The sequence below is a fragment of the Poecile atricapillus genome, chromosome Z (assembly GCF_030490865.1).
Source record: "Poecile atricapillus isolate bPoeAtr1 chromosome Z, bPoeAtr1.hap1, whole genome shotgun sequence".
In the NCBI taxonomy this organism is placed as follows: Eukaryota; Metazoa; Chordata; class Aves; order Passeriformes; family Paridae; genus Poecile; species Poecile atricapillus.
The window spans coordinates 106328134-106339860 of record NC_081289.1 but is presented as its reverse complement, the minus strand read 5'-3'; the positions used below and the strand labels follow the sequence as shown (position 1 = coordinate 106339860).

The 11727-nt window shown below is 37.6% G+C and overlaps 1 protein-coding gene across 1 annotated transcript; it reads right to left on the bottom strand.

The window, feature by feature from the left end:
- Positions 1-1586: 1586 nt before the first annotated feature.
- LOC131573347 (protein FAM240B-like) lies at positions 1587-10639 on the bottom strand. Its single transcript, XM_058827230.1, has 3 exons — positions 10552-10639; positions 3261-3403; positions 1587-1919 (listed from the first exon to the last, which is right to left on the bottom strand). The coding sequence occupies exons 2-3, from the start codon at positions 3398-3400 to the stop codon at positions 1841-1843; spliced, it is 219 nt and encodes a 72-aa protein (XP_058683213.1). The 5' UTR covers positions 3401-3403; positions 10552-10639; the 3' UTR covers positions 1587-1840.
- Positions 10640-11727: the final 1088 nt, after the last annotated feature.

Genomic DNA, 11727 nt, shown 5'->3' with positions numbered 1-11727 from the left:
CTCTGTTTTTCAACTTGTGCCATAACTTACACAATGAATGAGAGACTGGAAAATGTTTTCCTTAGCTCAGTTCAAGCTCTGATTTCAGCCAAAATTATATAAATGCCAAAACTGTTTCATGATGGAGTAGAACTAAAGCTTCAGTAAGCACCAAACATAGACCGGGATGGGCGAATTGAAATGTGTTAACTGACATTTTCAAAGAAATCTACTTTTTTACTATAGCCCAATATTAAGTTGCGACACTATCTGGTGATTGCTTCCTTAAGCACGGCTTTGCTGTAATTATAATGTGATCCTTCGTATTCACAGTTGATGTTGCTTTTAAAATTGCTTAAGAATAAGAATAAACTCGAGAACATGGGCTTAGCAACTTTTTTCTGGTGTCTGTCAAACTCTGCTCTCAAGTTTGGGGACATACCTGCTGACACATTGATTTCTGTATTAGTGCTCCAAGGTCATAATTTTTTAAATGATTTTATGAATTCCTGAGGCCTTCCAAACATTATTTGTGTTTAAATTCACATAATAAATTTTGTTTGGCCTCGGGATGCACAAAAGTAGATTTAAAAGGTGATAGATAAAGAGGGGAAAAAATAACACTTCAAATTTTTGATTTAAGAAGAGCAGATTTTAGAAATATTGTAAAGCTCCAAACCCTTCTATTATTCTCTTCTTGTCTCACTGGCAATTCAAATGTTCTTTGCTTTGAACCAATATGAATTAACAGAGTGGCAGTGAAACAGTCATATAAAAAGAGACTAAAAGGTTAAGCGATTCAGGGAAGAGTTTTTTAGCATGCTCAAAACAACAATGCTTTAGCTTACAGTACATTACCCTAATCATTTAGTGGCAACAAAGCAGTCACCTTAAAGAGGAAGTGCTTTGATTACATCACCCGACTGAAATGCTTTCATATTGTTGGAGGAAATGCCACATTTCCTCATGAAGCATTAGGAAGGGGACAAGAAACGTTTTCGACTCATGACAAATGTGTGAGAGGAAAACTGCCAGATTCTGAAAGTACTGGTCTTTAAGGAATAAATACTGGGTCTTAGAGGGAAAAAGTGCTAGAAGAAAAAACATGCTGGTCACTCATGATGGCAGAAAATTGTGGAAGTGCACCAAGCTACTGTGTGAAACAGAGGTATCAATCCACCTCTAGAGAAGCCAGTTCAGGTACCAGAAACAGAGCTTAGAGTTGTCCTACCAATGCTGATATAGTGTCTCATGGTAGCTAAAATGGCTTGACTAAGTTAATGTGGGTTAATCAGGCAGCTCTTGTAGGTGTCTCACAGAGACTGTTTATCAATACATATATGTTAGCAACTTCACAGGTGACTTCTAACATAGCAACTAGGATCTGTAGCTCCCACCACTTTGGGCTTCACTGTGGTATCTGGTGGAATTGCATGTCCTATATTCCTTAGTCTACATTGGGCTGTGTTGCATAAAAATTTAAAATCTCTACTATTCATTAAACCGTCTAAATTCATTTTATTACAGTCAGTCTATACAGAAACATAAAATATTGAGGAAATGCTTTTGCAGAGCACAACTGTGAAATGAAACTCTTTTCCCAGGCATCTACGTGTCAGTGAACCATGATTTATTAGGGTTAAATACTTCAGAGTGCTACATTCTCCATTTATCAAATGAAGGGACAGATGCATAATCTTAAAAGCAGCAATTGACATTTCACGTATGAAACTTCTAACAACAGCTAATTAATAATAGCTCATTTAAGCTACAAAGTAAAGCTGACTTCAGCTTTTGCGTCACACTTTCCTACAAAACAGAATTTTTTCCCCCCAAACGTGTTGTGAGTGTGGTGGGCTCTTCAGCTGGATGAGTCTTCAGACTGGGTCCTCAACATCTTTATCCGCTTTTCCAGCCTCTCCATCCATTCATTTCTGAGCCTAGGGACAGAAACATGGATCAGCTTGTCCCTGTAATTTTACACGGAATGGTTTTATACTCTCCATCTTTTCCACTGATAATATTCTTTGGTGCTTTTTCCTAATTTCATGCAAATTTTCCTGCCCCTTTAGAGCTCTTTGTTGTATGACACTTCAGGCCAAGCTCTTAAATCCCAGTGAGGGATCTCCTGAGCTTTGTGGTTCATCTCCATCTCCAGTGTGCCCTCTCTCGCGTGCCTGTGTGCCAGAGTGACTTGTCACCTGCACTGGAGATTGCCTGCTGCCACCTGCTGGGTCACATCACCCAGCACTTCCCCAGCCTCCCTCCTCTGTCCTTGCTCAGCTTGGAGACACTGCACATGTTGATGCTTCTGTTAGACCCATAACAGGTAGCTTTCGGTAATATGTGGCCCTTTATTTTCTTTTTGATAGTATCTACATGCCACAGAAAGACTTATTCAAATAGAAAAAAGTTATTTCCTAGCTGGGGAGTTGTAACATTGAGATTACGTTTCTTGCAAATGGATAAAACATGCTGGAAATTAATTCTAGTGTTCCTTCAACCAGGATTAGTAATGTAAGGCTGTCCTTGAGCTTAATTTTTCAAGTATCGTTGCAAAGATAGCTATGAGGAAGACTTTGGAAAATTGCTTTCTCACTGGATGATCTCAAGAGAACATATGATAAATAACAAAAGTATATATCTTCTCATATGCCTTCAGCTTATGGAGAGTAGATGTGAAGTAAAACTCTGCTGATCTTGCTGCAGACTGCTCTTTCTCACAGTGACTCATCAAGGGGAATGTGACTGAACAAGGTAGATATGGTTATGGATGGTGGTTGCCTTAGTCAGTATGCTTGGACCATCTGCTTTATAATGGACTAACCATAAGCAAATTAAACATTATTAAATTAAATAAAATTATTAATTATTAAATTAAATCTTAAATAATTCAAACTGTTTGCTTGTGAAAGCAAGGCCACAGAGAAGGAAAGTGGGCCAGGTACACATCTGTGCTAGCTTTTGCCTGTTCATGTTTTTTTAAAATAAAACATAAGCTTTTATGTCCAAGACAAGTCTGCAGTGTTAAATATTGTCCTGGTAATTTCATTAAGTTCTATGCTTGGACTCATTTATGGAACAAGAATGAATTATTCTCCCATCCTATGAAGTCATGGTTCAAACACATTAGCATTACATCCTAATTTGGGAAGCTATATTATTTTCTATAAATCTAAATTACTTTCACATTTCAATGCATGACTTAAGTATAGGTATTACTTTAAAAAAAAAAATTGCAATGCAAACTCAAGTAACCTTTCTGGATGCAGATTACCCACTTTGTCAGAGCACTTCTTCGCTGACGTTCTTTTTCATTTTGTAGATATTGAGTTTGTTGTTCAATGGTCTTTTCCCAGAAGTTCCTCAGGTCACTGGTTTCACAACCTCGCACTTCATGACGCATATATTGGCTGTTCATTTTCTCTAAAGGAAAAATTTGAAAGAACTGTATGACAAGTTACTGGTTCCTCATCTGTTTTCATGGCTAAAGCACATTCTCAATGTTTTGGATTTTAAACATTAGGGTCACACAGTCTTTTTTTTAGTAGGATCAGGATAACTGTGGGCATGACTCACTATTTAAGTTTTTCTTTCCTAGCTCTGACACTTGAGGGTATGCTGTCTAGAGTGATCTGAATTCTTACTTGTGTACCTAAAATATCTCTCACTTGACTATGACATTTATGTTCACAGTCAGGACACTGCTCTTGTATTCTGTAATTTAGCAATTAGGATACTTTTTACTGAACTCACAAATAAAATAATAAAAAAAATGGCCATATCTAATGGGATTTTTGGTCTCATTATTTTCATGTCTCTAAAATTTTAAAGTGACTATTATTTTGATGGTTTTCCTTTAATCATTCTGGCACTTAGCTTTATTTGGAAATATAGAAAATTTTTATATTTAAAATTATGTACATAATTTCATACGATGCTGGCTTGTAAAACCCACTTTGTTTGCTAAATATTTTCCCCTCTTCTTCAATTTTCAAATCAGAGTAAATTCATTGAATGTATTTGTATATCTGTGACAATTCTGTACTTTCAGCTTTAGGTAATGTCATCTTAAAATAAATTCTGGAGTGAATCTTATCCTTGGGAAAGAATATTTGGCTCAGGATGACTCTTTGTGGGCTAACAGGAAATTCCCTGTATGCCACATTGTAGCCAGAAAATTGTATCATTACTTTCAAAACGTCATTAAATATGAAATTAGTATATCTTTCAAATTGCCGTGTGCTTTTGTGTGAACATGCCATTATAATATTTTCCAGAACATTTAATTTTTTTAACAAGTATTTAGGGCTCTCTCATGCATTGTTTGAATTCAGGGAATTTATTTGTAATTTATTTTAATCAGACCCATAGAGAGATAGTAAACAAGCCCCTCAAGACTAGCTTGGAAAAGCTTGAAGAAACTGCTGCCATTCCCCTGCCAGGCATCGTAAGAAAGCACAAAACTGGGAACAGATAATCTTTACATAATTGTCTGTTTTGTGAAAAATTGACAGACACATTATAAAGACTCTGTGAGCAGAGGATGAAATTAGCCCTTTTGAAGAGGTCCCCTTTTTGTTAGGATTTCCCTGTAACTCCCCCGTGGTTCCCTGTAAAACATTCTTATGTCAGCTCATGGCCTCCAAATAATAGAAGCACGGTACCTGAGCCCGACTCTTGCAATGAAGAATTACTGCGTGTATTTTCCGGTCCTTTACAAATTATAGCTGGATGTATAATTGTTGACATTAGTCTGTAATGTGAATTGTAAGTATTGCTGAAAACCTCCAGCTGTGCTAGGGGATAACCAATTTCAGGTCAAGAAGTTCACTTAATGCAAGTGCATGTTTCCATAAAATATATGTATTCTATAAATATCCACATATGTATCAATGCCAACCCAAATATTTCTTCCCAGGTGGCAGTTACTACCCTTTTAAATGTTTTGTGTATTAGGAATAATCTTCAAAGGTATGAGAAAGCTATGATAAAAGCCATCTAAGTAAAACTAATGGACTTTCCACCCTAGGAGTTAATCTCCAAGAATAACTCTTCCTGGAGTGCAGGAAGAAAAATTCCCCTATATACCTGGAGCTTCAACATAAACTGCCAGGAAATAATGTCTTCAGGTTTCTTCATCAGAAGAGATAGCAAAGCATAATAGCTTCATCCTTCTGAATTATAATGAATTCCTGTCTAACATACTGTGGATGCACGTATATATGTTTTATATACATATATATGAGGGCAAATATCATTCCTGAATAAGGCAAAATTATGGAACTTATTGCTATGAGGTGTAATTGAGCCCAAGCATATACTTTCAGAATACATATATCCTTTACTGGTTTTTAATGTTATGTCTCCTGATTTGATTGTATACATTCTTGGTACTGGATTTAATGCATTTTATAGACGTGCCTTTCCAACATCTGCTCCCACAGCAAAATATCACAAGGAAAAAATTTAAAGCCACTAAAAGAGATATTCGGAAGTAGTTTCCGTTGGCATTTGCTTTACATCTGATGCTGGCAGTATTTAGAAGAATGTTCTCTGTTGGCACCACAAAGTGTGTTTAATATTACCCATTACAGCTTTGGGAACTTTTTTTTTTTTCAGGGGTGTGAAGTGGAGCAGAGACAGGAATTAGTACTTTTCTCTGTCTATCATCTGTGGTATTTTCTATGTGTGCTTGATCAGGTACACTAATAGCATTGTCCAAGTCATTCTTCTTTCCTGACCTTTATATGGTGTTAATAAATGGATATCTTGGTGTCAAATTTTCTCTTTGTCAGTTCTTAATATTCTTTGTTCTCATTTCCCTTAAGGCTGGAGAACACTCAAATATATACAATTAGGTACCAAAGTTACTGAACACATCATAATTTCTGCGTTATTACTGATCCTTATATGTTCTTGATAAACACAATATGTAAATATTCCAGCATTTGCTTCTCTGAACTGTAGAATCACTTTATCCTAAGTTACCTTATATTTTGAACTATCTGTTTGGGCCCATTCATGGTGGTTGTAAAGAACTGCACAATACCTCCACTGAAATAATTCACATGGTTTCTTTTGCCTTTATGCATCATGTGTATGGATGTTTGAATTCACCTCTGTCCTGCCATCCATTTCATAAAATGTAAACCTTCAGTGCATGTGAGCAGTCAGGGATATCAGACTAAGTCTATCACTCTTTCTCTAGCTATCTTATTTTTCCCTCCTACTTCAGATGTTTTCAGAGGAGTGTAACAGGACTTAAGCCTGTATCATGACTTTGCAGCAGCAGTTATCATCTGGAGACAGTTTATTTTCATGCCTTGAAGCCTCATTCAGAGTAGTTAGGATAAGGGGCCTCATTTAACAGGGAAAGAGAAGAATGGAAAAGATTTCATGGAAGCAGCCTCCAAAGCAGCCTGAACAAATAATCTCAGTATGAAGGAACAGGTGAGCAGAAATATACTATTAAAGCACATAGGGAGTTGTGATGCACTTTTATAGACCTTACAGTTAGTTCTGACTTAAACCTCCCTGCCACAGCTAGGACTAAATAATCTTTTTTTAAGCCTCTAGTGACAATCCTTCAAGAGAACAATAATGAAAGGCTCTTTCTGGTAATCTTCTCTGACAGAGGCCTGGTTGCAAGCCAATGAACAAATGTAGGTGCTCTCAAATGAAAGGAAGAATGTGATAAACTCTAGGAAGGCTTTATCCAACTTATGATAATGACGATTGCTTATTTTTAGATTTAATAATTTTAGAGCAGGTTGGTATTATCTAGCCTCCATTTGCTAAAGGAGGTCTTACAAAGTTACAAAAGCTGTCACACTAGTAATATAAGTCAAAAATTATGTTGGTAGAACAAAAGAAGAATGTAAGATCAATTTGATGTGACATCTTGACTTCTTTGTGAAAGAAAAAAAATCAATAGTTTGAGGCTGAAACTCACTGTTTCTGGGAGAAAACACTACCACCAGAAACACTTCTTCATGGAGAGAATTGGGAGTCAAAAGTTTCTTAGCCAGAAGAAAAAATGTACAGAAAGGTGTGGATTTTCTTCCTCTAGGAGAACACATTGTGATAGGAAATGTATTTTTAAAATTTACAAAACTCTTAGTGAGTCAGGAGAGCTTTTTTTTCTCCTTTTTTTTCTTACAAAGCACAATCAGTCAGAGTTTTCAGGATTTTATACATTTCCCTAGAAATAATATAATATTTTATTGTTCTGACTTTTCTTGGATCATGCTTTGTGACTCTGGTTGTTATATATGCATTGAATGAAAAAAAAAAAACATCAGGAGAGAACACTATCTATGGTAATGGTACAGTTTGATGTAAAAACAATCAGAAATCTGTTTTGATTATGGAAAATAGGACTAGTGATCATATTCATGATTTCCCTCTTTTTCCTTGGGTCTAGGATATGTAATTTATTTCTGCTTCTGCAGTTGGCAGTAATTCACATCTCAAAGGGCTGACTGATGCTTCCTTTGAGATCCTGCCTAGGGGAACCATGCTGGTTTCAAGTCTAACTTGGGTGTCCAGACCCTGGTTAAAACTCTTCAGAGGCAGAAGAGAGCGCTTTAGTTTAGTCCACTGTACCTTTTGGTTTGTGTGGCATGTTGCACAGTGCAGTTTATCTCATGAGCAGCCTGAGCCTTGAAGCCACCCATGAGCTACCTGTGGGAGAGGTTTCTCACAGCTTGCTCTCACAGCTTCCTCTTCCTCTCTGCCTTGTTTGTGAGCAGAGACAGGAGGAGATGATCTGGAGCACCAGCCTGAGGATGGGGAAGACTGCTATGGTCTTCTGGTGCACACAAGTCCCTAACTGCCCCAGTCTCTTCCAAAACCTCATTAGTTATCTCATCAGCAAAGATATGTGATTTTCCATGTGTACTGTATGATTTTATTTTCATTTGCAGTTTGGCATTACTATCTATCCTTTTCCTTTGTAAACAGTATTGTTTGGAGTTTGCTGTGAAATGAGGGAATTCTAGGCAAGTTATTTATTCTGCCACCAGTAATTCCTAGTTTAGCAGAATCTGAAGGACATGCTCTTACCAGAGGGTATTCAGTCAGGGAGTTGTTCTCTGGGTATAAATTTCAATCAATTTAATTTGACTTCTCCACATATTGGGAATTTTCTGTGCATGAAGATGACAGCCAAACTGACACGTGACTGAGCAACACTAGTAGGAGTTACAGGTGTGTATCTAGCAAATTATTTCTAACAGGCATGTTAAACAGTTCTAAAATTTGAAAATGTTTTCACTCAAGCACTATGTAGCAGTCTCTATTCAATCATTATCCTTTTTCCTAATTCCCACAAAATTTTATTGCTTTTCTGTGAAATGTGGTGGATCTGAGACTATTTTTTCTAATAAGGAGAATAGTTTTTCTTCAAATGCTTTGTAGTGGTAGAAAGTTTGGACTTCTGCTCATATGATACCTTTATGACAGACTAACAAACATATTAAGGCTTGTGGTAGCTACATGGGTTTTGCATCTCATACTACTACAGTGTCAATATCAATGCATTTGAATGCCATGCACTGTGTTTTATTCTGTCTTTCTCATCTAGTGGGCTTCAGTCCTTTTCATCTGCTTCCACTTTTCTCTGGATATTAGACACCTGAATAATGGCATTATCAAACTGGAGGGAACTGATTCTGTGTGTTGCTTTTATGCACTAGAGGGCTCAGAAGTCCTCTGGCTGAAGATTAAAATTCTTAAAATCTTTTGAACAAAGCACTTGAGGAATCAATATTTTCATTTCCCTACAGGTAACCCATTCATTTATTGCTATGCAAGTTCTGCTTCCGTGCCTGTTTCTTATATTTTGCTATTTTCTGCCTTACATCCTGCACTGTCTCTTCTCCCCCAGCCTTGCAGCCAAGGGGTTTTGTGAATGGTCCCTTTGTTTTTCCCTTCTCTGACATCATGTCTCTTGAGTTTCCTCTCTTGCCCTCTTCACCTCCCTTGCCAGCCCTCCCGCCTAACCTGACTGATTTGGACCTGTTCTTTCAGATGCCTTTCTGTCTGGTTTCCCCACCTCTGTTGTTCCATCTGGAAAGTCTCTTTCCACTTCTTGCTTGAGTTGCATTTAATAGAATGATGGAGTAATTTGAGTTGGAAGGGACCCACAAGGATCACTGAGTCAGTCTAACTCCCAACCCTGCACAGCACCAACCCCAAGAATCACACCATGTGCCTCACAGCATTGTCCAAATCCCTCTTGAATTCTGTCAAGCTGGTACTGTGACCACTTCCCTGGGGATCCTGTTCCACTGCCCAAACACCTTCTGTGTAAAGAATCTTTTCCTAAATCCAACTGAAACCTCCTGGCACAGCTTCATACCATTCCCAGTGTTCTGTCACTGGTTTCAAGAATGAAGAAATAAGCGTCTGTCCCTCCTCTTCCTCTCATGAGGAGGTTGGAGACTGCAATGATTCTTTTCTCAGTCTTCTCCAGGCTGAGAAATGAGGTGACCTCAGCTGCTTCTCATAAGACCCTTGTTGCTTCAGACCCTTGACCATCCTTGTTACCCTCCTTTGGATGCTCTTTAATAGCTTAATGTCTTTTTCACATTATGGTGCCCAAACCTGCACTCATGCAGGTATTACTAAACTATCCCTGGATAATCTTTTCTTCACCCCTCTGTTACCCAGGTTTTCCTACTCACTGCATCTGACTGTCTGTGGTGGCTGCCTGCATTCCCAAGCATCCTGCCACCAGCACACACAAACAAGACTTTGATGGCAGTTGCACAGAGGTGAGCAATAAGCAAACAGGTATTCAAAAGTGATACACAGTAAAAAATGCCCAGATGTTTTTCCTGAGCTTTCTATAGATTTGTCTGACTATTATTGACTTATAATTTTCAGTATCTGAGGCCTATTTAAAGTGGCTGTAGTTTGCTCATGAGATCAAAAATTGTTTCTGATCATTAGACTTTCGCCACTGCTGGATACATTTGAAGCCTGCTCCTATGAACTACTGAATTAATAAGATCAAGTATATAGAATAAATTAATATTTATTAGTCAAAGATCTTGAATGCACTTTGCTTTGTTGTTTGATTTTTGAGTACAGGAAGACTCGGTGTAGGATCAAAGAAGATAAATTTTGCCCAGGGCTCATGTTCTCTATTAGATCATCTAGTTCAGAGAAAACATGCAAGAGAAACCTATCCTCTGAATGGTGAAGGTGTCTACCATTGAATTAAAATGCCTCACAGTAGCAGTTCACTGTTAAAAAGCCTTTGAGAGATATGTGTGTGTGTGTAACCTTGGCTAGCATTAGCCCATCAGCTGAGAATGTACAGCCATATCTCTTAGTGTTTTATTCAGGATTGTGACATGGAAATTATCTGTAAATATCTTTTCTGTATCAATGCTACTCAGCTTCCTTAGAATTCTGTTAAACTGGGCACTCTTCCCTGGCATTTTCCTCACACTCTCATCTTTCCTAGAAAATACTTTTGTAAGAATCAAAGTTAGAGAACAAACACATTTCTTGCTGACATTATTAGGGAAAACTCACTACAATAAACAAATAATTCCTTACCTTTGGAGCAGGACTCTTCTTGCAAATAAATTCTCTGTATGACACAAAGAAATGAGGAATATTACCACTGCAGCCGTGGCTTCTCCAGTGTCACAGGGCAATAATGAAATGCATCCCTCGGTACTTTTTATTTGAAGTGGGGGTAACATAAATCCTTCATCATATCAAGGCTATTTTGAACAGAACCAGCAGCGAGATAAGATCATTTAATGAACTTTGCAGCCCCCTGCCTGAGATGACCGTGAAACACAGGGACCCTTGAGACCATGCATCCCTCCCACACTGGCAGATACTTCAAAGAGCATGACTTGGCAAGTGATGGGAATTTTCTTTAAAATGCCTGCTAGTGCTATCCATTTTAATAATCGTCCAATGAAGCTTGAAAAATTCCACACTACTGTCTTAGCTGTAATGGAGGCTGAAATGGTGTGACAAATCACACTTGGTTTTGCATTACAGGGTGACTTACAGAAGTATGCGCTACTTTGGTGTTGTTAATCCAAGGATGTGTGCTTGATTATGACCTATCACAAAATCTGCTCTCTTCAAGGTAATTGTCATAGAAATTGTCTGTATGTTTAGCGTTATCTCACAGAATACATTAAAGCAGCACTAGTTTTACCATTTGGAGTTGTTATAAGTCTATTACAGATGAATGCTTATATCATTACATTTCATTTTCTGAGGAAAATGTTTTGTAGATTTGGCTGATGACAGATGTATGCACTTGTCTCAGTTTTCATTAAATCCACCTAAATTGCTAATATACCATATGTGATGCTGGCTTAAGTAGTTCTTATACAACTGCTGGTTATTTTAACCTCCCTTGTAATTTTTTCAGACCCCAAGTAGCAAAAGCAGCAGCCATTAGATGGATGCTTTCTGTGGTTCATATTTACTTATTTACTTTTTCTGCAGTTTCCTTTACAGCAGAAAAACCCTGTGCAAAACATAGCAGCTACAACCTTTTTCTGTAAAGGAAAATTCCAACTATTTCCAAAACCTAGTCAATACATTTAACTCCTTAGAAACAGTACCTATGAACTTTCTTTGGTGTGTCATTCCACCCCATGTCATATGAGAGCACAGAAATCAACTTGTCCCTCCACACATGAGACAACAGTGGTAATGTAGTCTCAGAGCTTTAGGACCATTATACATATGTGGCATTGAAAA

Coding starts and splice junctions, on each gene's coding strand:
- LOC131573347 (XM_058827230.1), bottom strand. CDS start 3,400: ATGAACAGCCAATATATGCGTCATGAAGTGCGAGGTTGTGAAACCAGT. Junction 1,920..3,260: donor CGAAGAAGTGCTCTGACAAA/GTGGGTAATCTG, acceptor TTCTGTCCCTAG/GCTCAGAAATGAATGGATGG.